The sequence below is a fragment of the Nyctereutes procyonoides genome, unplaced genomic scaffold (genome assembly GCF_905146905.1).
Source record: "Nyctereutes procyonoides isolate TBG_1078 unplaced genomic scaffold, NYPRO_anot_genome, whole genome shotgun sequence".
Classification (NCBI taxonomy): Eukaryota; Metazoa; Chordata; class Mammalia; order Carnivora; family Canidae; genus Nyctereutes; species Nyctereutes procyonoides.
Genome location: NW_026575046.1, coordinates 65,863,501 through 65,888,225, shown reverse-complemented (window position 1 = coordinate 65,888,225; position 24,725 = coordinate 65,863,501). Strand labels below are relative to the sequence as shown.

General features: G+C 52.8%; 1 protein-coding gene across 1 annotated transcript in view; it reads left to right on the top strand.

Annotated features, from left to right (window-relative positions):
• Positions 1-24,725, top strand: part of LOC129509498 (cadherin-23-like) — a 322,243-nt gene that overhangs the window by 105,840 nt on the left and 191,678 nt on the right. Inside the window, exons 4-6 of the mRNA XM_055325089.1 lie at positions 14,992-15,134; positions 15,704-15,751; positions 15,863-15,955. Of these exons, the coding sequence (XP_055181064.1) occupies positions 14,992-15,134; positions 15,704-15,751; positions 15,863-15,955 (284 nt within the window). The remainder of the gene's footprint in view (positions 1-14,991; positions 15,135-15,703; positions 15,752-15,862; positions 15,956-24,725) is intronic.

Here is a 24,725-nt window from a genome sequence, read left to right as displayed (position 1 = left end):
AAGAGAGAGAGAGGGAGAGAGAGAAGAGAGAGAGGGGAGAGAAGAGGCCACAATCTTGCCTACAAGTTTCCAGAGTGAATTACACTCCCAATATCCAGAGAATGTGGGTACTATAAACCATGGCATGACAAATATGGGTGAAAAGGTGTGTAGATAGCCAGTCTCTGGGCAGTTCCTTCTAAAAGGCAAGGGAACCCCTCTGCAGCCCACCCTAACTCCTCACTTACTAGTTCCCACCTCCCATCCACTAGGGTACACCATTTCAATGATGTGGGGCCCGAGCACTTCCAACTCTGTTCACAGAGGACTGGGAGGAAGAATCCTTATTCCAATTGAAAGAGGACATGCAAGGACTCCACAAGTTTCCCCTCTGCCTAATTAAGAACTAAACAGACCTAATTAAAAAATATCCTTCCCAGTTAGACAGGCAGCAGGCAGGTTGCCCACTGGGAAAACTGCTGCTCAAAATGGGGATAGCAGGATACTCCTTGGAATGTGCCCATTAGAGACTGGGGATGGGATCCTTTTAGGATTACCACATTCCTGCAAATTTTAGAATCATATCACATTGAGTTTACACAGTCTTTCATCATTCATTCATTCATATATCCTTTCTTCCACTCACTCATTCACTCATTTGTTGTAGACACTGTGTAGACACTGACCAAAGACCTATCCTATTCCAGGGAACTACATGAAGCTTTGGGGGCACAGCAGGCAACAGGAGTCATCATCTTTGCCCTCAGGGAGCTCACAGTCAGATGGTAGATTCAGACCAGAAGATAGGCAGCAAGTTAGGACAGAGTGTGTGGAGTGCTTTGGTTGGAGGCTGCTGTGGGGGAATTGAAGCCTCTTGGGGATGTCTGGGATTTATGAAGAGCTTCCTCTTATGTTTACTGGCTTGATCTTTGCCATAAGCTTCTGAGACATCAGTGAGGTGGCAAGACTTGCTTAGGTTACACTGATGGGTCCAGAAGTGGGACTTGGGCCTGACTCCAATTCCAGGAGCCCACCCTGGATGACTCTGGACTTCTTACTCAATGGTACTGAACTGTAGTTCCTTCATGAAGAGAGTGTATAGCCATAGCCACTGGCCAGCCCACTGTCTAGGGGGCGTGGTGGCAGAGGACCTGGAATGAGTGGCTAGGAAAGTACTTTAAGTATTGGGCATCATACACATGTTCAGAGTTATTATTATCATTAGCTCAAGGTGTTGGGTGCTTAGGATTTGGCTTCAGTGAAAAACAGCTCACTTGATGTCCTCCTCAGAGGCCCAATTTCCCTCCTCATGAAGCAGTGACTTATAACCTGGTAGGAAAATGGGCCAATTCATCTGGAGGAGTAATCCCAGATTTTATAGCCATGTGTTCCCCTCCATGACAGAGATTTGCATATGCTCCTTGGATGAAAACAGCTTATTCATTTAGTTGTTCCTTTACTGATTGTTCTTTGTTCATCCAGCCATTATTCCTTCTGTCTGTCCATCCATCCATATATCCATCCATCAAATTATCTATCTCTCTGCCCACCCATCTACCCACCCACCCACCCACCCAGCCATCATTCCTTCCTTCTGTTCATCCATCCATATATCCATCCATCAGTTTATCCAGCTCTCCACCCATCCACCCCCACCCCACAAAGATATGTCTCAAATAAAGATAGCCAGAAAAATTGCTGACCCAGTGTTTCTCCAATTATTTCCTGAACCACATATATCCTTTGAGATGCTTTTGGAAGAAAGGGTTTCTTGGCCAAATAAATCTGGGGAAAGCGTATCTTCTTTACCACCTGTGGAGTTTCAGAATGCACATTAATGTAAGAAAGACTCTAGAAGTCCTGCAGGAAGGAACCTTGTTTACATTTCTTTAAGATAGTATTCCCTAGACCTCTTTGACCAAGGAGTACATTTTCATGGAATACCCATTAGCATCGCAGGGAATTAATGATTCGTGAAATACACTTTGGGGAGCATTCCTTTAAGCATAAAATCTTTTTTAAATTAGAATGACTTGCATGGAATTTTCATGAGATCTATTATATATGTACCTGCCTTCTTACATAGGAATGACTCAGCATTTAGCATTTTCTTGGCACATCATTGAACAACACCTCAGGATGGATAGCACTCTCTGATGATACATTGTCGTGGACAGGAGCTAGTGGAAGGACTCAGATTATTTTAAATTATCACTTTTCAGAGAGCTTTGATCTTTTCCTTTTGGGAACAGCAGAAGTTATTGTTTATTGCTTTTTATTATTGTTCATGTCTCTGCTTGACATTTCTATGAATCGAAAAATCAGAATCAATCTAATTATAATTGTATGTAAAGTGAGAGTAAACAGGCTCAGAGTGAGGACCTGACCTTATCTCTTTTTCATTATGGGCTTGGAATTTAGTGTATGGATTTCGTGCTATGACTTTTAGCTGCGCAAAGACCTTTGGGGCTAATTTCCTGGTTTTCATCTGTGTTCTGGATAATGGAATATGTGGGATATGACTCTTGGATATTTGGTGTTACTAAACCCCCAGAAGAGGGAAGTCCCCTGTGACTGTTTGGGGTCAGTACTGGAGAAAAATGTCTTCAGGGTCAGATGGGCCTGGATTTGAAGTCTGACTCCACCTCTTCCTAGCTGTGTGATCTTGGCCAAATTACTAAATTTCTTTGAGACTCAGTCTCCTCATTTAAGTGTGGGAAATACTTTTTTCACGAGTTTGTGGTAAATAACAAATGAGATTGTATGTGTGAAGTGCTTAACAAAGTACCTGTCATACAGTTGGTGTTCAGTAAATGGTAGCTAGCAGCAAGGAAGGTATTAGGGTGAGGCAGGTGAGGCCCCCATGCCACAACATTTTAGGGGACACTCTGAGACACATACAAGTATGGGGCCAGCACCTGCGAGTGAGTGCCATCTTACATTTTGCTTCCTGTGTGTGTCTCTTGTCTCGTGCCCTGGCTAGTGGGATGCTGTCACCTGTGATCTCAGAGACTGAGGGCCTGGAAGGCCTCTGATTGGGTGAGAGGACCCTTGCTCACCACCTGTAGTGGCCCCTCCTCCCAAGGCAGCAGGTACACCTGCTGGGAGGGCTGGCTCCAGATGAGTAAGGGTGTATCTGGAGAGAAATGGGACTGAGGGATGAGCCCAGTGGAAAGGCCAAGGGGTTTGCTCCCGTGGGGCCCTCCAAGGGCAGGAATCACTATGGGGCCACTCTCCTCAGGCTCTGAGTGGGGGCAGGGCCTCTGCCAGCTGGGCTGGACCCCCACTTCCCTGTCAAAACTTTTTAAAACACAAACAGTGTCAAGAGCGGCATTTGCATAAATCTCATTAGAAAAAGTGCAAGTTTCATAAATCTTGTGATAAATTAGTACGATATCATTCTCAACGTGATGTATTAATTTTAGGGCAAAATGAATGGTGCTGTGATCATTGTGGGTAATTATGAGTCTCCTCAAAGAGGAAGTGATTTCTGGAGGGACTTTTCTGGCCTCCTGCACAGTGGGAAGTGGAGAGAGCAGGGGTGAGGGGAAGGGTGTCTTTCTCACCTGCTTCCCGGTGACACCTTTCTTAGTAGTATTCTTTCCTGCTACCCAAAGGTGAAGAGAAGCAGCCCCTGGGCCTTAGGCTCTGGCTAAGGGATGGGGGCACAGGAGGGATTGGGATTCTGAAGTCGGACCTTAAAGTCCAAATTCGCTTTGAAAAGAATTTTAGATGACTAGGACCTGGAATCTGATGTGCAGCCAGGCCTGAGACACACTGGACTAAAATATTCCATCTTTGGCCAGAGAAGAAAAGGACTCGCTGGGGATGCCAGCTGGTTAGCAGAGCCTGGCCTCTGTCCTTCACATTCACAGTGGGGGTGGTGGTGATGACGGGTAATATTAGCAGGGCCTCATTGAGAGCTGGGGGAATGTGAATGTGACTGTTGAGCAGGGCACAAGCTTAGGCAGGAGGGAGGGCTAGGGTCCCTGTGAGCTGGAAGGAGTCAGCACGTGCCTGCAAGTGTTTGGATAATCTCTTTGTGAGCCTTTAAAGGCCTGCAGTGCTCTGTTTATTTTAATGATAATGTCAAGTTCAATTTGCGACATTTTTCCACATTTCCTTTTGTAAAGTTAATTGAACAGTTCAATGAATTGAAAAGTTTCAGGAGAAGGGAAAAAAATTCCCACCCCACTATTATCACTGTTATTAAATCTGGTAACTACTACTCGGCTCTCAGGGCCCCTGTGACAGGACTTCAGCCCCCCTGGGCCTGGGAGCTGCAGCAAGGACTTAGGAAGGTCAAACAGCATTCTGGAGCCTCTTGATTCATGGTTATTTCTTGTTCAGGCTGCCATTCCTGTGAAGAAAAGGGTATCTAGACCACCTGGGACAAGTCAGCCTGGTTCCCTGGGTGTCTCCACCAGTTTGGGGAGCCTTGCCAGCCGGGGCCAGGGTGTGTGCGCTCTCCTCTCTTCCACAATGCCTTGTATGTGATGTGGCAAACGGGACTGTGATCTTAAAGGTATTTTAACAAGATGGGACTTCAATGTGATGTGCTGGAAGGAGTACCGGGAGCCCAAGGCTGATCCAAGTCTCAGCTCTGCCTACTACAGCTGTTCTCTGGGCACCCGTGAACTCATCACGGAGCTGCCCAGCCCTGCCTTCTCCTTTGTAAAATGAGTCTGTCAGCCTCATCAAGAGTGTGAGTTTGGCACTTGTATGGCTACCCCTGTCCCCTGTCCCCTGTCCCCTGCTCACAGCAGGTGTCTAATGGATCATGTTGTTTTTTCCTGCTGATCCCATGCAGCCTCAAGACCCTTCCCTGTACAATGCTCATGGAACCATGACCTGGGGACTGGCCCCGCACAGGCTCATGCTTCCCCAGAATGCCTGAGAGCAGCCAGGAAAAGCATGTGGCATAATGGGGATGTAGGTGTGCCCACTGGAATGTCAGCTCCACATGCGCAAGGACTTCCGTTTTGTTCGTTGTTGTATCGTCAGGGCCTAAAGCAGGGCCTAGGACAGAGCAGGTGCTCAGGGAGTGTTTGTTGAATGAATTAAGGAAGGACTGTAATGGCATCGTAGGGGTCAGATAGGTCACTGAACAATCCGAGTTCTGTCATGGGCTAGCTGTGTGACTTTAGGCAAGTAACCTAACCTCTCCATGTGACTCATAAGGTTATAGAGGCTTAGAGCACGTTGTTGTCTGCTGCTGGGCCTGGCAGCCCTTGCGATGATGATCTTATTTGCTCTGTTGTGCCAGAAATGGAACAGCTCTGAGCTTCTGAGACTCTGGACTGGGTCCCTCAAATATTTAATGTCCAACCTAACCTCTTATGCTTTATTACTTTAAAATAGTAATAACATGTAGCTCCTCCTCTTCCCTGCCACCAAAACCTCTGGTTTATATCATCCTGCTCTGTGTAACGTCTCCTTCTCTGCTGAATTAGCCCATCCCCTTGGCCATCAGACACCTGTGTGCCCAGGTGAGCCAGCCACCTTTTCTCAGACTCTCAGGAGGGAATCACCATCTTGTTGGCTTGTGAAGGGCTGTGGAAAGCCAGGGTGGTGGTGGGGGGTCCCACAGTCTCTGCCTCAGGAGTACTCACCTTCAGCCCAGCCGAGTAAACCCAGGGGGTCCAGGGCAGCCTAAAATGTGAAGGAGCCTAAAACATGGAGAGGGTCTGGGGGTCTCCCTGGGGGTAGTCTCTGTGGGGTGAGGCGAGGCAGTGTTTAGCTGCTCAGATTAGGGCTTGGGGAAAAGGCTTGTGTTAAAAGCTGAGAGGGTAGTAGAGGGAACCTGAATTCTAAGTCAGACCAACTTGAATTCAAATCCTCCTCCGCCACCTCCTAGCTGTGACCTGGGGTTGGTCACTTTACCCCTCTGAGCCTCACCTTTCTTGTCTGCATAGTGGAGATGCTAACCCCTCTCGGTGGGATCATGGTGAGAAATAGGTGATAGTGAGATGAGTGCAAACCACTGAGCATGGTGCCAGGCAAACAGTGGACGCTTAATGAATGCTGGTTTCTTTCCCCCAGACAGTTCCTGCCATCTACTCTGAGTGGGCCGGGCTGCAGGGGAGAGAGGACACGCAGATGGCCCAGGGCTTCTGGAGAGAGAGACAGTTCCCTTGATCCAGAGCTAGGGTTTTCTGAAGAGAGTGAGGACCTTGGTCAGCGCAGGCAGGCTGAGGGCCACCTGCCTCTCAGGAGAGAGGGGTCCACATCCCACCTCCACCCTGACTTCCCCCAGGCAGATAAATCCGCCTAGGGCAACCACCAGAAAACCCACAACAAAGATCAGCTCCTCTGAGGTCAAACCAAGTTCAGCCCCCTGGGGGGGATTAGGAGGAAGGAGCCTGGTTGAAGGCAGGAGAATGGGGAGGGTGAACCTAAGACAAATGAGATTATCCGTAGGAATCAAGGCACTTAACCGGCCTGTCTGATCCCGGAGGAGAGACAAATGAGATTGCAGGCTCCAAGGCCAGCCCGGGCTCTGGGGGGCTTGTCCCAGGGGAGAGGGGGAGGGCAGGAGCCCCTGGCTCTGGCAGAGACCAAGATCAATGCAGCTAGGCCCCTCCAGACCAGGAGGAGAACGGTGGGCATGGGGCTTGTGGGGCAGGCTCTGTGGCGGTGGGGACCGGGCAGTGGTTACTGTCAGAAAGACCCCGTCATAACCCAGGACCTGTAACCCGGAGCCCGAGGCCTCCTTCTGCTGCTCCTTGATGCAGCCACTGTCCATGCACTCCACGACCCCCATGTCCCAAGCCGTCACCTCCCAACCAGGACCCCTGCTTCTCCCTCTGCACGATGCGGGGCTTTGTCTGTGAGGTTCTCCTTCAGCCGTGACTAGCCCTTGCTTTTGAGTTCCCCCGTAGGCTCCCAGTCTGGTTCCTCCCCTTCCAACTGCCCTGAGATCCTTGGCCCCTGGATGGGAAGGGACATAGGTCAGGGCTGATGTCCAGTCCTTATAGGCTTGCTCTCACATCCCTTCTAAGGTTGGCCAGCAGGGGCTGCGGCTGGCCCCAGTGGTGCGAAGGATTCTGAAGTTGGATGTAGACTCAGCAGAGGAGGGAGCTGTGATTGATTAGCGTGGTGTCTGCGAGGGAAGGCACTGGCTAGCCCCTGGGCCCCGGAGGGGAGCCACAGTTCCTCACGCGGGGTGGGAGGAGGTTTGAAAACGTGTCCCAGGACATCAGCCTCTGTCTTCAAGGGCCGATGGCCTCTCTGTGCTGCCCGGAGGTGCAAACAGTGGCTCAGGCTGCTCAGAGGGGAGACAACTTTGTGACCAGGGTGGCATTTGAGGCATGCCCTTATAGGCGGCTGGGGCGGGGGGGGGGGGGAGGCGTGGGAGGAGAAGCCACAGGAGCACACGCGTGGGAATGTGCAGAGCCAGGGCATGCTTGAGGGCGGGAAGCTGGTGGGCTGGGCCTAGGGACCCTGTGGGAATGGGACCCCCCCCCCCCGCCCCGAGGGTGCGGGGGGAGGTGCAGGTTGGGAGGGGTATTGCAGGGTTGAGTCCTGTGGGCATGAGGGGAGGCGGCTGAGCGGGAGGATTGCAGTCAGAGGTTGGCTGTAGGAAGACGCTGCTGCCAGGAGGAAGCACAGTGTGTTCTCGGCCCCTCTGCAGCTCCCTCTGTGTGTTTGGGGGGGAGCAGACAGCTTTCACCTTCCCCCATCCAGAATAAATAAAAAGCCTTGCAGCTGCCACTGTCCTGCCTGAGTTCCCAGCCCACCCCTCGTCTCTCGGCCAAAACTCCCAGCTCTCCGGGGGTGTGTGACATGCCAATCCCAGCCCTCACCCCTCCGCTCAAATAACAACAATAATAGTAATAGCAGTCATCTCGGCGATCAGTGTGAGCCCAGCAGGGTTGCAGGGAAAGCTGTGATTGTTCGCCCTTTGCCTAGAAGACGGTCGGGGCCTGCTGCTGAGGGACTGAGGCCACAGAGATGTGTCACCAGCCCTGTGCCTCTCAAGGGCATTTGTAGCCTACTGAGTGGATCCCCCACCTCAACCAGGGCCCCTGGACTGCAGGATGGGGTATGCTGCCCCAAGATGGGGTATATGGCACCCAGAATGGGATATGCTGCTCCGGATGGGGTACCTGGCCTCGAGGGTGGTACATAGCCCTTGGGACAGGATCCATGGCACAGGATGGGGTAGATGGCCCCCAGGATAGGGTCCATGGCCTGGGATGGGGTAGATGGCCCCCAGGATAGGGTCTGTGACCTGGGATGGGGTAGATGGTTCCCAGGATAGAGTCCGTGGCTTGGGGTGGGGTAGATGGCCCTCAGGATAGGGTGTAATACCCCAGGATGGAGGATATTACTCCAGGTATAGGGCCATAGGATAGGGTTCATTGCCCAAGGTTGGGATACATTGCCCAACAATGGGGTACAGGGCTAGTTCCTGAGAGAGTAGACCCCCATCCAGTCCCCAACTATGATTCTGCCTGCACCCAAAAGCAAGCACTACTGGTTTGGGCATTATTAGGTTTTGATTAGCCATGCTTTTTCCTGTCCATTAGTATACATAATTAGGAACTACCTGGCTATACTCTCTGCCCTCATTGTAGCTCACAGATCTACAAGACTTTGGAATCTGGTATCACCTAGCGCCTCTAGATAGTCTGTGGGACTCATTTGTTTGCCCAGCAGCTCTTCATCAAGCACCCCTGGGATGCTGGCCCCTGTGTTAGGTTTAGGGGTTCAGCAGGGAACATGACAGGCCAGGCTGTGGTCCCCATGGAGCTGACATGGGGGTGCTTGCATGGCAGGCAGTCTGTAAGTCAGGAGACAGTCACAGCTCAGGGGAAGGGATGCAGAGACATGGGGTGATGGGGCATCTCTTTAGATAGACTGTCTCTGTATGATCAAGTATTGGGGAGGCCTCTCTGAGAAGGTAACTCTTGGGCTGAGAGGTGAAGAGTGAGGAAGCTGGCAGGGTAGGGACATTCCCAGCAGAAGGCACAACCAGGGCTGAGACCCTGGGGCAGCCACAGACTGTTGAGAAGCAGAAAGAAGGTCCAGGTCTGGGAGGGGTGAGCCCAGGAGACTGTGTGAGCTGCCGTGACAGGTGCTGTCTCAGACCAGATAGCCAGGGCCTTGGACAGAATCTGATTTAAGTTTGGGTTTGATTGATTGATTGGTTGATTGATTGATTTATTTATTTCTCATGAGAGACACAGAGAGAGAGGCAGAGACATAGGCAGAGGGAGAAGCAGGCTCCATGCAGGGAGCTCGATGTGGGACTCGATCCCTGCACCCAGGATCATGCCCTGAGCCGAAGGCAGGTACTCAACTGCTGAGCCACACAGGTGTCCCAGGTTTAAAATTCTTTAATTGTGTTAAAATACACATAACAAAAGTTTACCAACTTGATCATTTTTTTAATGTATAGTTCAGGAGAGTGTTCAGTGCACTCATGTTGTCATGCAACAGATCTCCAGAACTCTTTCCCCCTTGCCAATCTGAAACTTTATACCCATTAAACAATAACTTCCCATTCCTCCCTCCTCCCCAGCCCCTAGCACCCACCCCTCTCCTTTTGGTCTCTGTGAATTTGACTCACCCGGTATCTCACATAAGGGGAGTCATACGGTGTTTGTCCGTTTGTGACTGGCATGTTTCACTCAGCACAGTGTCCTCAGGGTTCATCATGTTGCAGCATGTGTCGGAGTTCCACACCTTTTTTAAGGCTGGATAATATCCCGTTATATGTATGGATGGCATTTTGTTCACTCATTCTTCCATCGATATGAGTTGCTTCCACTTTTTGGCTGTTGTGAATGAGGCTGCTATGGACATGGATGTATGGTGCCTTGCACTCTTTCCAGTTCTACTTTCTACCCACGAGGAGAGTCTGGGCCCCTGTTTTGGTTGAGCTGGCACAGAGTGGAGGGTGCTAGCCTTGCTGAGCTGTCCTTCCTCATGAGGGCAGGGGGGAGACCAAGAACAGAGAGTCCTCCTGCAGCACTGATTGAGCCAAGATCCCTAAGACTGAGCCTTTAAATCATCCTGGGACCAGAGGAGCTTCTCTCTGCATCTAAAATGTGAGCCATAAACCAGGCTGACTTACAGGCAGTACTCACCGGTCCGGTTGTTTATGGCCAGCATCCTTTCTGATTGGTTGATGCCTGTACTATGCCCATTGTTAAATATTTGAAGATCACCCTGCTATAAACTAGTCACAGGACTTCCCAACCTGGCTGTGCAATAGGGTCTCTTGTAGGGAGAGTGGGGCTGCCGCATAAAAGTTCACACTCTGGGCTCCCCCAACCCCAGGGCCAGCTGAGTCAGCAGGGCCTGCGAATCTATACTGTTACTTCCTGGGTGATTCTGATGCCACAATTTTAGGGTGTATCTTCCGTGGGTTCCCCCCAAAGCAGGCCTTGTGATGGGGGTTCGAGTGCAAATCATTTGTTGGAAAGGGGGTCCCAGGAAATGCAGGTGAGGAATGAGGAGGTGAGGCAGGGAGGAGAAGGTGCATGACCAACCACGTCCTCCCCATGGGCTGCTGGGGGTGAGTCCCAGCAGGGATCCCCAAGAGCCAACGTACAACACGCCTCTGCATCAGCCACCCCAAGAGGTGAGGGAGCTGGAGCAGTAATCTGCTAAGTCTTTATCAGCCACTTTGCATGAGTCATTCTTTGAGCACTTTTGCGGGGGTTCTTAATCCCCTGGCACTTCCAGCCTGTCCAGTGTGTCCCTCAGAAATCCAGCTCAACCCGGGCTGGCACTTGGAGATCGAGCTGATGTGTGTGACGGCGGGATGTGTGAGGCCTGATGGGTAGGGTAGCATCTGGAATGGAGGGCTGCCCAGCTCCCATCTCTCCACCATCCGGCCCGGGTCAATCATTGGGTATCCTTCCTACCACTGAAAGAGCTCTGGGCCTCCTCCACTGCTGGTGGGAATATAAATGGTGCAGGTGCTGGGGAAAACAATTTGGTGGCTCCTTCATAGCTTGAATGTAGAATTATCACAGGACCCAGCAATTCCCCACCCCTCGTTCCTAGTTCCTGCCCCCAAATGTTCATAGCAGCACAATCCACAATAGCCAGAAGGGGGAAACAACCCAAAAGTCCATCAACAGACGAATGGATACACAAATGTGGTCTCTCCATACAATGGAGTGTTACTCAGCTGTAGGAAGGGATTACATACTAATACATGTTACGACATGGATGAACTTCGAAGACTTTATTCTGAGTGAAAGAAGCCAGACACAAAGACTACCCCTCATATAATTTTATTTATATGAAATGTCCAGAACAGGCAAATTCATAGAGTTGGACAATGGCTTCTTGATTGCCAGGGCAGGGGCAGGGAGGAATGGGGAGTGATTGCTTAGTGGACGTAGGTGTCATTTGGGGTGATGAAAATATTCTGGAAGCAGATTGTGGTGAGGGTTGTACCACGTGGTGAATGTACCTAGTATGACTGAATTGCACATGTCAAAATGGTTAAAATGATGCATTTTTGTGTTATATATATTTCATCACAATTTTAGAACAAAACACAACAAAACTCCAGGTACTATTCCGCAGCCTGAGTCGCAGCGCATATTACCTGTTTCTCAGATGGGAAACAAACACAGAGCGCGGTATGTGTACCCCAGGGCCCCACAGCCAGGGATGGTTCTCCTGAGTGGCGGCTCCTAGAGCCACCAGGTTGGAGTTGAGCCCCACACATTGGCCTCGTTCCTGTGTGAATGGTGCAAACAGAGGTTTCTGGGAGCCTTCCTGGTAGAGAAATGAGCCCTGTGTCCAAGGGGAAGCCAAGTGAGGCCCAGCTTCTGCAAAGTAGCAGAACAGCCCTGGGCGGGGGAGTTTGTGCCCAGCTGGAAAATTGCGGGGCGTCTTGTCTTAAATATAATATTAAATCGGCACCTTTAATTAGTACACTTAGAAAAGGTCACTAGCAATTACCTGGGACACAAAGAAGGCGTAAGTAGGCAAGAGCCCGTGAGGAAGCCGAAAAGGACCATTTTGAGCAGCACATAATTGAGGGGAAAATGGATAAAAGTCCAGGAAATTATAGGGTGGGTGACAGCAGCTGATGGGCCCCATCCATGTCCTGCCCAGTGCCCCCCTTCTTGGAAGGGCCTGAACATCGGGCCTAAGAAACCCATTTAGGATATTGGGCCGAGTCGTGTGACCTTGGCTGGAGGGCCAGTGTGGTCTTTTCCAGAATCCCATCAGCCAGCGGAGAGGCTGGGCCCTGACGGTGGTTGGCAGGTGAAGCGTCCACTCCAGGGGGCCACCATGGACTGGTTGTTGACTGTGGGCAGGCAGGACTGCTCTGGGCCTCAGGTTTTCTCATATGGAATCTCCCCAAGGCATTAGGAAGGAGCTCAGCGCTCCTCAAACTTGGCCGCTAAAGCAAATCTGAGCATAAGGGAAACAAAATGCATATCCCTGGAAGTCAGGGGGAGACTGGAAATTCTTTTACGGCTTTAGGTTTGGTCTTCAAAAATAGTTACTTTGTGCTCCAGAATATTCCCATTTATTTTCATATAGAACAATTGCTTGCCATTGAACGACATCATGCTTTGAGCAGATGTGCTTGGTTGACCTATGACTTCACATACCTCCTCCTCCTTCCTCATCCAGAAGGAGCCCTGCACTGGGAGTCCAGTAATGTGGGTTCTAGCTGCCGACTCTGTCCCCCACCATTGCACTTTGGGCAACTAGTGAGGTGCCTTCAGCTTCTCCATCTTTAAAAATGGGAAGGTTGTACTCCCCAGAGGATCTCCGAGGTGGTTCCGACTCTGTTTCATGATTTTTCTTCTCTTCCTCCTGCTTTTCACCTCCTCTCATCACCTTAGGTGCTTCTATATCCTGTTCTGCTGTGTGACCTTGGAAAGGATGCATTGCCTCTCTGATCCTCAACTTCCTAATCTGTAAAATGGGTAGAAGAATGGCCACCAACTGAGTTGCCGGGAGGACTTAATGAGAGAATCCGGGTGAATGAGCCTAGCTAGCACTGTCTGGCATATCCTCAGAGCTCAGTCTTTGCCCAGAATCTTTCTTTTCTAAGTGTTAGGCTTCTTGTTAGGGTCTGATAGGGTCATGTCCCTAGAAGTCCTGAATCTTGAGTTCACTTACCAAGTATTGAAATGTGTAAGGTTGTGGAAACCAACAAGGGCTGTAGACCCAGAATGCCTGGGATCTGAATTCCAGCTCTGCCTTTTACTAACCTAACCGTGTGGCCATGGTTAATTACTTAATCACTCTTTGTTGCCTTAAATGGGTAGAACAATGGTCAGGATTGAATCAGACAATACCTAGAAACCCCCTAGCCCAGTGTCTAGAGTGTGGCTAGCACTCAGAAATATTCGCTATCCTTGTATCACTTAGAAAAGCTCAGTAGTGTTCTTTTCTAGAGAACAGTCCCAGAGTTTGGAATCCTATCTTACTTAGCTTGATCATCAGAGCTATTGAGTAAACACAAGCTATATTTGGGGAAGAAAGAGTGTCTGTTCCATCTTATGGGGTAAACTGAGGCTTTAAAAGAAGTGACTTGCCCAAGGCCATGAATCTAATCTAACCACCCCTTTGAGAATCTGACAAAGACTATAGCCCCTCTCTGCAGAAAGTGATACTGTACGTTCATGACATTTTGCACGATTTCCAGAGGTTCGAGGACCTCCTGAAGCTAAGGTGGCCAGCCTGTCCAGTTGTCTGGGATCTCCTGGTTTTAGTATGTGTCATTCCTCAGTCCCAGATAAACCAGGGGGTTGGTTACCCTGCCTGAACGCTACTTAGGGAGGGATGTGATCCCCCGGGGAAGATGCCCTATATATGCTAGGGCTTCCTAGGCAGGACTGTAGGCCAGGCATCCTGGGGGCGCCTCTGACCAGGGCTGTGTTTCCTGGGGAACAAGAACACCTCAGTCCTCTTCTTGTGAACAGAAACTATACCTTGCACCCAGTCCTGGCCTCCATCTCCTGGAGGCTGGGCCACATCTTCCTATAACCTCTGTGTACTCCTGCACTCAGCACAAGGCCAGCCCCTTGCCACTGTTGGGCAAATGTCAAGTATTGTAATTTTTTGTGAATTAGAATGAATGCTTCCATTTGCAAAAGGCAGAAATCCAACTCAACTGACTGACTCAGGCCAAAAAAAAAAAAAAGAGGCAGACATATTAGCTCCTGTAGCTGAGAAGCCCGGAGGTTGGAGCTAAAATCAGGCACCGCTGGCTGCACACCCTCAAACCTTCAGGAGTCTCTCTGTGCACCATTTGGCTCTATTTTCCTCCTGTTGGCCTCATTCTCAGGCAAATTCTTCCTGTGTGGTGCCAGAGATGGCTGCCAGCGGGGCCAAGGTAGCAAGGCCAGTGGAAGAGGGCTTCTCTTTCCCGGTCATTCCAGCACAAGTCCCAGGGTCGGCTTTGACTGGCTCGTTTGGGTCACATGCTCATCCCCGAGCTAGTCATTGTGACCAGGGAGATGGAATGCTCTGATTGGCTAAGGCTGAGAGGGATGTCCCCATCCTGGAGCAGAAGAACTGAAGGGGCCTGCCCTCATCAGAGCCACTAGGAGCAGGGAATCTCCAAATTTAAAATCAGGAAAAAGTGGGGGACGCCTAGGTGTCTCAGTGGTTGAGTGTCTGCCTTTGGCTCAGGGTATGATCCTGGGATCCAGGGATCCAGTCCCAGATCAGGCTCCCTGCGAGGAGCCTGCTTCTCCCTCTGCCTGTGTCTCTGCCTCTCTCTCTCTCTCTGTATCTCTCATGAATAAATAAATAAAATCTTTTAAAAATAAAAATAAAATCAAGAAAAAAGGGGATAGGCAAAGGCCACAGCTCTTCATTACCCACATAAAAATACGATGAGCCATGATTCTCTGTGACAGGCATGTAACACACTGTGACACGTGGTCAGGGTGGGGGCAAAGAGCCTGGGTCAGTGACCTGCCGGCAGTGTGTGGGTTGGGACTCCCGAGCCAGGTGCCATGGAAGGGACCCACTCCTACTGTCACTCTCTGATCTCTCCTGTGGCTATTCCAGGTTCCTCTGTGACCCAGTTGCTGGCCCGAGACATGGACAATGACCCCCTGGTGTTCGGCGTGTCTGGGGAGGAGGCTTCCCGCTTCTTTGCCGTGGAGCCCGACACAGGTGTGGTGTGGCTGCGGCAGCCGCTGGACAGAGAGGTATATGACCCGGCCATGCCCCTGTCCCAGTTCTTTCCTGGCGGGCAGACCCTGAGGGAGGCTGGCTCATCATCTTTTAGGGGCCTTCCTCTGAGGCCCCATTCTGACCCCAAAGTAGCATCATGCTGCCTAAATGGTGTCCCTCAGTCCATCAATGCTCGCATCTGGACTTGGGGTTGGAATGGGGTGGTTGGGATGTCTCCAAACAAGGGACAACACTGGACGGGCAAGAAGGACCATGGCCCTGGGTTCATGCCCCATAGAATGGTGGCTCTGTGGTATATACAAGTCTACCCCCATGAACAGTGCTCCCCTGAAGGACATTTTCCAGAGACACCAATTCTGGTGATGTGGCAGCACGTAGCAAATTAAGGTATGAGTTTGAAAACCCCAACCTTTATTTTCTCCTTACATTTGAAGAAATGGCCTCAGAGGTGTCTAGGGACTTGTTCAAGATCACACAGCCATTTAGAAGTCCAGCCCAGATTAGGGCTCAGGGCCCAGGACTCAGAACGTGGGAGCACCTCTCTCTAACCCTGCCTTCTCCCTCCCTCCCTTCTCTCTTTCAGACCAAGTCTGAGTTCACAGTGGAGTTCTCTGTTAGTGACCACCAGGGGGTGAGTGTCTCCTGAGGCCCCTGCTGCCCTGGGAGGCAGGGTCCTGGGCCCTGGGGCAGAAAGAGGCTGGAGGCCAATGCCAATGTTAAATCCCCACCCTTCTCTTGCCAGGTGATCACGCGGAAGGTGAACATACAGGTCGGGGACGTGAATGACAACGCACCCACGTTTCACAATCAACCCTACAGCGTCCGCATCCCTGAGGTAGGAGCCCCCAGGGTCACACTTAAGGGATGTGGAGGGTGGGCCATCTGGGCAGGGGCTGAAGCTGGGTACAGGGCCGCTCCAGCTCTGCTTCCCCTGCCCACGCCACAGCCCAAGCACCAGCCCTGGGCAGGTTGGTGACCTTGCCGACAGCTCGGAGGGTGAGGGCCTACCGGATGGGCAAGGACGGTGGGTTGGAGGCAGCCTCAGGCCTGATAGAAGGCCTGCCTGGGATGAGCCCCACAATTCTAGCTGCAGACAGGACTGGACAGGAGGTAGAAGGGGCAGGTGTCATGGCCTCTTTGCTTCCGTTCATAGCCAGTGTGGGCCACGGGCACGTGGGTTAGAAGGCCTGACCCCCGGCTTTCCAGCCGTGTCCAGAACGGGTCCCCCCAAGAACCCAGGAAGCAGGTGGTGGCTCCAGGAAGGCACTTTCTTTCCCTAGCCTTATGCTCGCCCGCCTGTCTCCCTGGCCCTCTGCTCCTTTGGGTCGTCTGTGTACTCTGAGTGTGTTTGCATGAGTGCAGGCATGTAAAACCAAGCCATTGCTGGTAATTGAGAAGTACAAATTATTGCATTACAAACGGTTCATTAATAAGCTGGCTGCCAGCTCCCAGTGGTACTAGGGTTCTCATCCCTTACTGTCCTCTCCCAGTGACTGATGGCAGTCTTCTGGGCTGGCAGTCAGCAATTCAAAGACCTTGAAGGTGGTGGGTAAAGAGCTTCTACTGGGTGTCCCTCGGGCCTGCCCTCAGGGCTCTGGGTTGAATGGCAGCAATAAAGCCTTGGCCTGGGAATGATGGGAACGGATTCCCCTGGGGAGAGGCAGGTCAGCACCAAGGCATTGGAGTTCCAGCCCCTTTACGTTATATGTCACTGGATCAGGGAAGGGGAAGAATCTTTAGAAAATACCTGTTCAGTTTATAGATAAAGAAACTGAGGCGCAGTGTGGGACAGTGACTTGCCCAAGGTCACACGGCTTTGACTTTGAGCCTTCTGACTCCCAGGGCAGCCTCAGATTCCCTCCAAGATGAAGAGACCTTGCCTCATGCCCCCCACCCCTCACCTTCTTGTTCCTGGCCTTCCTTACTCAGCTGTGAGCCAATGGTCTTATGCTGGTGCCAGACGGAGGGAAGGGAGGACAAATGTGAGGGTGGGAATGCACGGAGGCTCCCGCACCTTGCCCTGATGTGGCAGGGCCTCGGGAGGGAGAGCCCGCAGTCCCAAACAGGGGGACACATTGCCCTGAACTGTGGCCAGCATGTCCGGGGCTGCAGCTTGGCTCCGGGCCCCCTCTCATTTGGAAGTCTCCCTAATTTAATTAAGGGTCTCTACGTGCCAGCCTGTGCTCTGGGCCCAGGCTCGGAAGCCAAGGGCACGGCTCAGAGTTAATGAGCCCGAGCCCATTGCTCAGCTGCCATCCTGGCAGGCATGGCTGCCCGTTGTCTTCTCTCACAGGGGGCAGCAGGCAGCAGCGATGGCAAGGGGACGAGAGGTCACATCCCTCCTCCCCAGCCTCTGGGCCCGGGGCCAGCCTTCCCCTCGCTGCCTTGCCAGGAGATGTGACCTCCAATGCTGCCCTGTTGGGATCCCCTGGGATTCTCCGAAGGCCTCTGCTTCCAAGGAGAGAGGCTCTCCAGTCAGTCATCTATTTAACAAATATTTATTGAGTGTCTGCTGTGGGCTTGGCGCTGTGCCAGGCGCCCGCTGCGCAGAGAGACCTGGAAGGCCGGAAGAACGAGCAATGACAGAAGCTGAAGCTGGCCACAGGAGACCCCGGGGTCTGGCCCCTGCTCTGCTTCCAGATTGCTGGGTCCATGTGGGCACATCACTTAACCTCTCTGGGTCCCAGTCCCCCTTATCTAACAACAACAGGGGACAGGCAGGATAAAGTGGCCTGCCTGCTGCCCATCTGATGACATCTGATGACATCTGATGACTCTCCTCAGAGGGTGGGCTGAGAGGGGCCAGCCACAAGGACACACAGTTCTTGGAGGGCAGCCTGTGTGGTTTACTTGCTCGCCTGTAAACATCCCCGGCTCACCTCCTTGACTTGATACTTGATGCCCTACTTAGGGCTGCTTGGTGGCGGGTGGGGTGTGGTGTCAGCTGGATGTGGGCCTGGCCACTCCTGACCTGAGGTGGCTTGGCACCGACCAGCCCCGGCCTGGTGTGGTCACCTGAGCTAGAACTTAGCTGTCTGGCTCAGGCCCCAGCTGAGGTACCAGCAAAGGGCCTGCTGGCTCCTGGTCCGGAACTGAGCCTGGGCTCTCCTGCTGGCCTGGAGGTCACCCTGGCGACACCAGGGCCCTGCCCTTGAGAAGCGTGATGTGTGACAGAGGCCCCGTGGAAGTGAATGGGGTAAGAATGCAAGCCAGGGAAAGAGGCGGGGCTCTGGAGACCCTGTGAGGTGTCAGTGCTAAGGGGTGGCCAGAGTGATCGGAGAAATCTCAGCAGCCCTCCTGGAGGAGGTGGCTTTCCAGCTGACTCTTGCCAAGGTGAGCAGTGGAGGTCCTGTAGGTCAAGACATCTGGGATTTAGTCCTGGCTGTGCCTGGGACTGGCTGGGTGAGACTGGGCTTATCACTGCCCCTGCTGGCTTTGGTCCCACTAGCTGTTAAACTGGGGGATGGGACAGGTTCCTTCTAAGGCTGATAGCCCGTGGTCTGCGGATGCATCCCAGCAGGAGAAGCTTCTCCTTCTCCTTCAAGTACTTCATTATCCCTGAAGGGCTGGCAGAGAAGCTCCAGTGGCTGTTTCCATCTACTGAGCTCCCCTTCTCGTCGTGCCAGCCACCTGTCCCGTCTCCGTCACCTTCTCAGCAGCCACTGTCCCCAGCCCTACAAGCCCTGATCATTTGGGGATCTGTTGTGCCCAGAACCCGAGGATGGATGTGAAGAGCAAGTTTTCTGGGAGACAGATTCTAGGTGTATATAAGGAAGAACTTTCTAGTATGGAAACCTAGCACACATTCTATCCCCCTACCCTTCCAAGGATGTACTGAGCTCCCCAGCCCTGGCGCAATGCAGACCAAAGCAGAGCTACGCGTTTCAGAAGCCATTCAGAACTGAGTGTTCGAGAAGGGGTGGATCAGAAGGTCCCAAACACACCCCGTCAGAATTTCCTAGGGGACTAGCTACGATGCATATTCCTGCACCCCTGCGACTCTGAATCCCGTAGCCTGGGAAGAGCCGGCCCCGGACGCTGCATTTCTGACAAACCCCGCTGGTGACTGCGAGCCCTGGAGCCTGACCCTGTGGCCCTCCCTACCAGAGTGCTCCTGAGGCGGGGGTGAGGGCAGCCCATCCTCAGCTGCCGGGAACAGGAGTGGGCCGGAGGCTGGATCAAGGCCAGGCCCTGCCCCTTTCTCCAGCAGAACCTGCAGGCCCCCTGCCCCAGGCCTGCCCCTCTCTCCCGCCCCCCAAGGCCCCGCCCGGCCCCGCCCCTGCTCAGCAGAAGCCAGACAGGTGTGTTTGGGTTTCTGTGTTCCTGCTCCCCTCCTGCCCAGCCCGCTCCCCTCACTAAGCTGTTCTACATGTAATTATCCATTTTATCAGGGTGAAAGGGCCTGCAATTCACTTGTCGAAGCCCTAACGAGGCAGCGTGGATGCTTTCAAGTCCGTAAAGAAAAGGGAAATCCTGCTAGAATTGGCAACTTAATTCACCAAGCCAGCCTCGACAGACCTCATTAAGTCCCCGTGTATTCATTTCAGGCTAATGGCTGTCATGCTGACTGCTGTTTGATTTGCTGTAATAGACTTTTATGGCGTTCCAATTTGCTCAAACGTGTTTGCCTGTGTCTGTGCCCAGCAGCACCGCTCCACTACCTTCATTAGGGGGGGTGTGTCCCCCTCGCTGACCTTCAGCGCTGCCCTGTCCCCTGCGTCCTCCCCGGGGCCACCCCCCCCACCAGCCCTCCAGGTGTGCCCCGGGGAGGTGATCCTGAGGCCCGGCTGTTTGGGCTGCGAGATGGGGGTGAGGTGAGAATTCAGACAGTGCCAGGTGGCCCCTGGGGTCAAGGGGTCAAGGAGGGCTTCTGGAATCTCAGGGCGGGCCGTGTCCTTGAAGTTTCGACAAGTTCATGCACCTTCGCTGGACGGTTGGGCTGTTACCCACCTGGCCTCAACCTACCCTTCTCACCTTCCCTGCTGGCTTCCCCGGCGCCGATCACCCTGTCAGCCCGGGGGCCGATTCCGTGCCTGGGAGCCTGTGTCTCTGTCTCTCTTTTCTCTTGCTCCCCTGCACACAGACTGTGCCATTCTAACCGGTACCCGAGTGTTTTCTTTCTGCTCCCAGCCGAACTCGATTTTCCCTGTCCTTTGAGGCCCAGAGCTGATCCATCGTGCCCTGAGCCACTCAGTTTTTTGTTTTTTGTTGTTTTTTTTTTTTTTTTTTGGTAAACGAACACAGTGAACATTTGCTGAACAGCTATAGATCAAGGCCCAGGGCTTCTAAGCTGGCTTGGACACGTAGGGTAGAGCAAAAGGGCTCTCCCATTGGCCAGCTGTGCAACTTAGGATGGTGACATAACCTCTCTGGACCTCAGTCTTCTTATCAATGAGACAAGCAAGAGTATTTGCCTTATAGGGGGTGGGGGTGGGGAGGTGGTCATTGTGTGAGATATAATAATGCAGGTGGGTAAAGCCCTTAGCCCGGTTTGTGGCTTGTTGTATATTTAGTAAAATGCTGGTGATTAAGACCAAGGTCTTGGCCTTAGGGAAGACAATTTTACAGAGAGAAAGACAAGTAAGAGGAGGTCTAATAACATATAAATGTGTTAAATGCCATGGTCGCTTAGGGCGTGCAAAGCAGGCTGGAGGCACTGTGGAAGAAATGACCTGGTCTATACACAGGGGCCATTTGTTTGGGACCTGATGGGATGTGTAGAAGTTTGGTAGTCACACAGGGAGGTTAGGGTGTCTCCGGATTATCATATATTTCCTGTTCTTTAGCTTCTCTTCATATATTGGGATTGCCAAAAGATAGAAGGGCACTCTAACCCCTGACCAGAGATCCTTTTGGAGAGGGCCAGTGGCAGTTAGTGTACACATGTCCCTCACAGACACCCAGTGTCCCCTTGTGGAAATAAAGCTGGGTTGGAAGTAGGTTCCCTGGGGATCTGTCCAGATCACTGACAGGTCCTGCATAGATCTTTGTAACTCATGGCTTCGGGTGACCAGCTGTGAGGTGGGGAGGAGGCTGGAAGAGAGGAAGAGGCTGGCAGATGGACCGAGATGGGACAGCAGGGGCCCGGGCCCCCTCGGCTGGGGACATGATCCAAGCCAGGGTCTCCCTAGGCCACCCCATCTCTCCATGTCACTTAGCAAGGACAGATGAAAGCCACTCCTCCCTGGAGCTCCTTACTAGAGACAGGAAAGCAGGGAGAAGGAGCTTCCTGGTGAGCATTTGTCCGTGAAACAAAGTAATTCATCCCTGCGATAATAATAATAAGTTGACACCGTTGTTATTGTTGAGAGCTTCCTCTGTGGCCAAGGCCCTGCTCACTGAGTGCTCACTGCCGCCTCACACGCTAGCCACGCTTGTCAATCCCATGCCACGGGTGTGGACATGGAAACAGAGAAGGTCCGTGCCTTGCCCAGAGCTCGCCAAAGGTGGAGCCAGGATTCTGACAGGCCTGGTTCTGTGACTTTTGGCGGGTAGCTTCAGTTCTACCTGCAAAAGGGAAATAGTTGTGCCTGCCTTGCAAAATTGTCTCCAGGATTGAAGGAAACGGGACCGTGTTGGGGGGGAAGCACTTAGCACGGGGCCCAGCCTTAGCAAGTGTCCGGCACGTGGCCCTGACTGTGGGTGGTGGTACGTTCAGCTCCCCCACCAGCCTGAGCAGGGACCGTGTGCCCCCCCACCTCCTGCACCCACCCCGGGGGCCCGGCCTATGGAGGAGACCTTGGCAAATGGGCAGAGAGCCCCGCTGCTCCCCTCTGCCTCTTGGGCAGTTGGGAGGGTAGCAGGAGCCTTTGCGCAAAGGGCTCTGCCCCCACCGGCTTTCTTCACCCAGGTGAGGGGTCCTTTACTGCTCACAGCCTGGGGTGGGGGTGAGAGCAGCCAGGCCGGGTGCTGGGGTGAGAGGGTGCCCCCACCTCGCAGGACACCCCAGGCCTCACTGCTGGAGCTCTCTAGTGCCCTCTATTGCCCGCCAGTCCCCGAATCTCAACCATGCCCTTCTCTGTGCACTGGGCACGCAGACAGACGAAGCCCCAAGCATGCAGGGGTGGGCATGACCAGACGTATTAGCACCCATTGGGGCCGACAGCAGTGCCCCCGGCTGCCCTCCTCATGGCGTGCCCATCAGACGCCGAATGATTTATAAACTGCATCTTCATGTTGCAGCAAGAGGTGGGGGGTCGGGGGAGCTCCCACTGGCTTGTGCCTGACGTTCCCCCTGAGATGTCAGCTCTGTTCATGAGAGTGTTGTCTCCCACACCAGGAGAGGCAGTCCCTTGACAGGCCATATTAATTTATACCTTGGGGCCATGGTGCCCGGCGGCCCCCTCTGCATCTATAACCACCCACCTATTGATTTGGGAGAGGGAGACCAATAAATCATCTCAGGGGCTCTGGATCCTGCTGACCAGAGCCAGAGTGGTTTATTCTAGCCGGGCAGCAGCCCCACACTATGCCACGTCTCTGTGCCCCTCAGTGAGCCCCTGAGGTGCTTGCACCTCCTCCGGTCCCCCACTGTCGGCACGATGACAGATACCTCCTGTCTCGTGGCGGGCAGGTGCCACAGAGCCCGCAGCAGCCAGAGCAGGGAGCGTTGTAGCACATGGGCACGTGCACACGGGCAGGGCAGCAGGCCAGCTGTTTCTGCAGAGTCTCGAGGTGGAGTGGCATGTGCGTGCGTGTGTGCATGCGTGCAGGTGATACGGTGTGTGTGTGTACCCACTTAAGTAATATCATCTTGTCTGTACCCGAGCAGTCTCACTATCTTTCATTTGTCCTGATGACAACCCGGTAAGTTAGGGGAGATTTTTTCATCCCATTTTAGAGATGAGAGAAACTGAGGCCAAGTTCACCGACTTCTTCATGTCTTTCCGATCAAGTGTACTTGCAACTGGAGCCATAGAGTCTTGCTTCCTGTCGCCTTCAGCACCTCTGCGTGTGTCATTTCGTAGCTTTGCCGAGGCCTGCTTGTAATTTGCCCAGAGTTGCGGAGGGGAGGCCCCGATCCAGCCAGGGTGGGGGCAGACAAGCAGGGGAACCCGAGGCCTCGTGCATGGGCTGAGAGGACTGTCACACGGGCCCCACACAGGCTGTAGCAACGCAGGGGAGAGGCTTCACTCAGAGCCCTCTCTGAAGTGAGGACCACCTCTGGAGGTCAGGACTCTGTCACGGTCATAGTGACCCCCCTACCTAGTGACCTGCAGGGTTAGTGTGCCCCTGCCTCTAAGATGTGGGTCCCCAGCAGTGCACACACCATTGTTCTGTGAGAAGTAGAAGACCCATCTCTGCAGGTAGACACCAGCCCGCTCCCCCACGGAGCCAGGGACCCCGGGTTTCCCCATGACCTCCGCGACACCTCCTCCATCATGGCCATGGCCGTGAGCACCCCCCACCACTCTCAGTGAGAGGAAAGAGGGCAGCATGGGAACAGGAGACAGAAGGAGCCCAGATGTAATTAAAATTATTATTTTGTTTGAACAGTAATAATGTGCTTAATTACACCGGTTTCCTCGCCGATTCTAGCTGGGAGTCTTCGGGGGCTCATATAATTCTGTCGCAGTGGCTGCAGGACCCTCTGCCATGAATACGAAGCAGGGGGCCTATGTGCAGAGCCTAGCTCACGTGCATTAGGGGTTCTCTGGCACATGACGGGACACCATTTATTGCTCCCCCCCTTTAAATAAAGACCCTCTAAAAGGAAGGAGATGAGAGCCGGCTGCAAGGAGATGCTCCTGCAGCGTCGTTGGGCTGCCAGCCACACCTGTCGTCTTCATCCCCTTTCTCTTAAATGGTCTCCTGTCTCCCGTGGTGGGGCCTGTGGCTGGAGGGGTCAGGTCTCCTGCCTACACCTCATTTCCTCCAGGCAGTGGGGGTCTCCTCAGACTCTGGATGGGTGTCAGGCTGATGAAACTGATGGTCAAAGGACCAGCTTTTGCTTTACCACATCCTGACTTGTGTTCCGTCTGTGACATGGGGACCCTGAGCCCTACTGTGACACAAGGCAACAGAGCCACACGCATATAGGTTCTGACTCCAAACCAGGAGGCCATGAGCAAGATGCTTGGTCTTTCAGGGCCTCAGCTTCTCCATCCGTAAAATGGGGGCACATTGGAGTTGCATAACAGCTCAGGGAAAGCACATGTATGCAGCACCACACTCGTGGTGTAGGTGACTGGTATTCCCACTGCTATGAAAAATTCTCAGAGAGCTTCAGGAAAGTCACTTGGGGTCCAAGGAGCTTGACAGAGAGGCTCCGTTGCCATGGCCCGATGGGTTGATATCAGAGTGTGAGTGGTCAAGAGCTTACAGTCTGGTGGGAGACAAGAAACATGTGGGAAACATGAAATGAAAACATGACAAAGAAAACAAGGAAGCCGTCACCAAGAGATAACTGGTAGTGCCCTGAGAACGTTCCAAGTGGGCTCCTTGGAACCAGCACCAGAGGGACCGTCAGGGTGACTTGACCTAACCACACGTTCTGTAGAGGTCAACCAAACTCGACAGAGGAAAAGATTTCCCCAGGGTCCCCACCACCACCACCACCCCAGAAATCAGTGGCAAACCACTGAGACCTAAGGTGACCAGGGAAG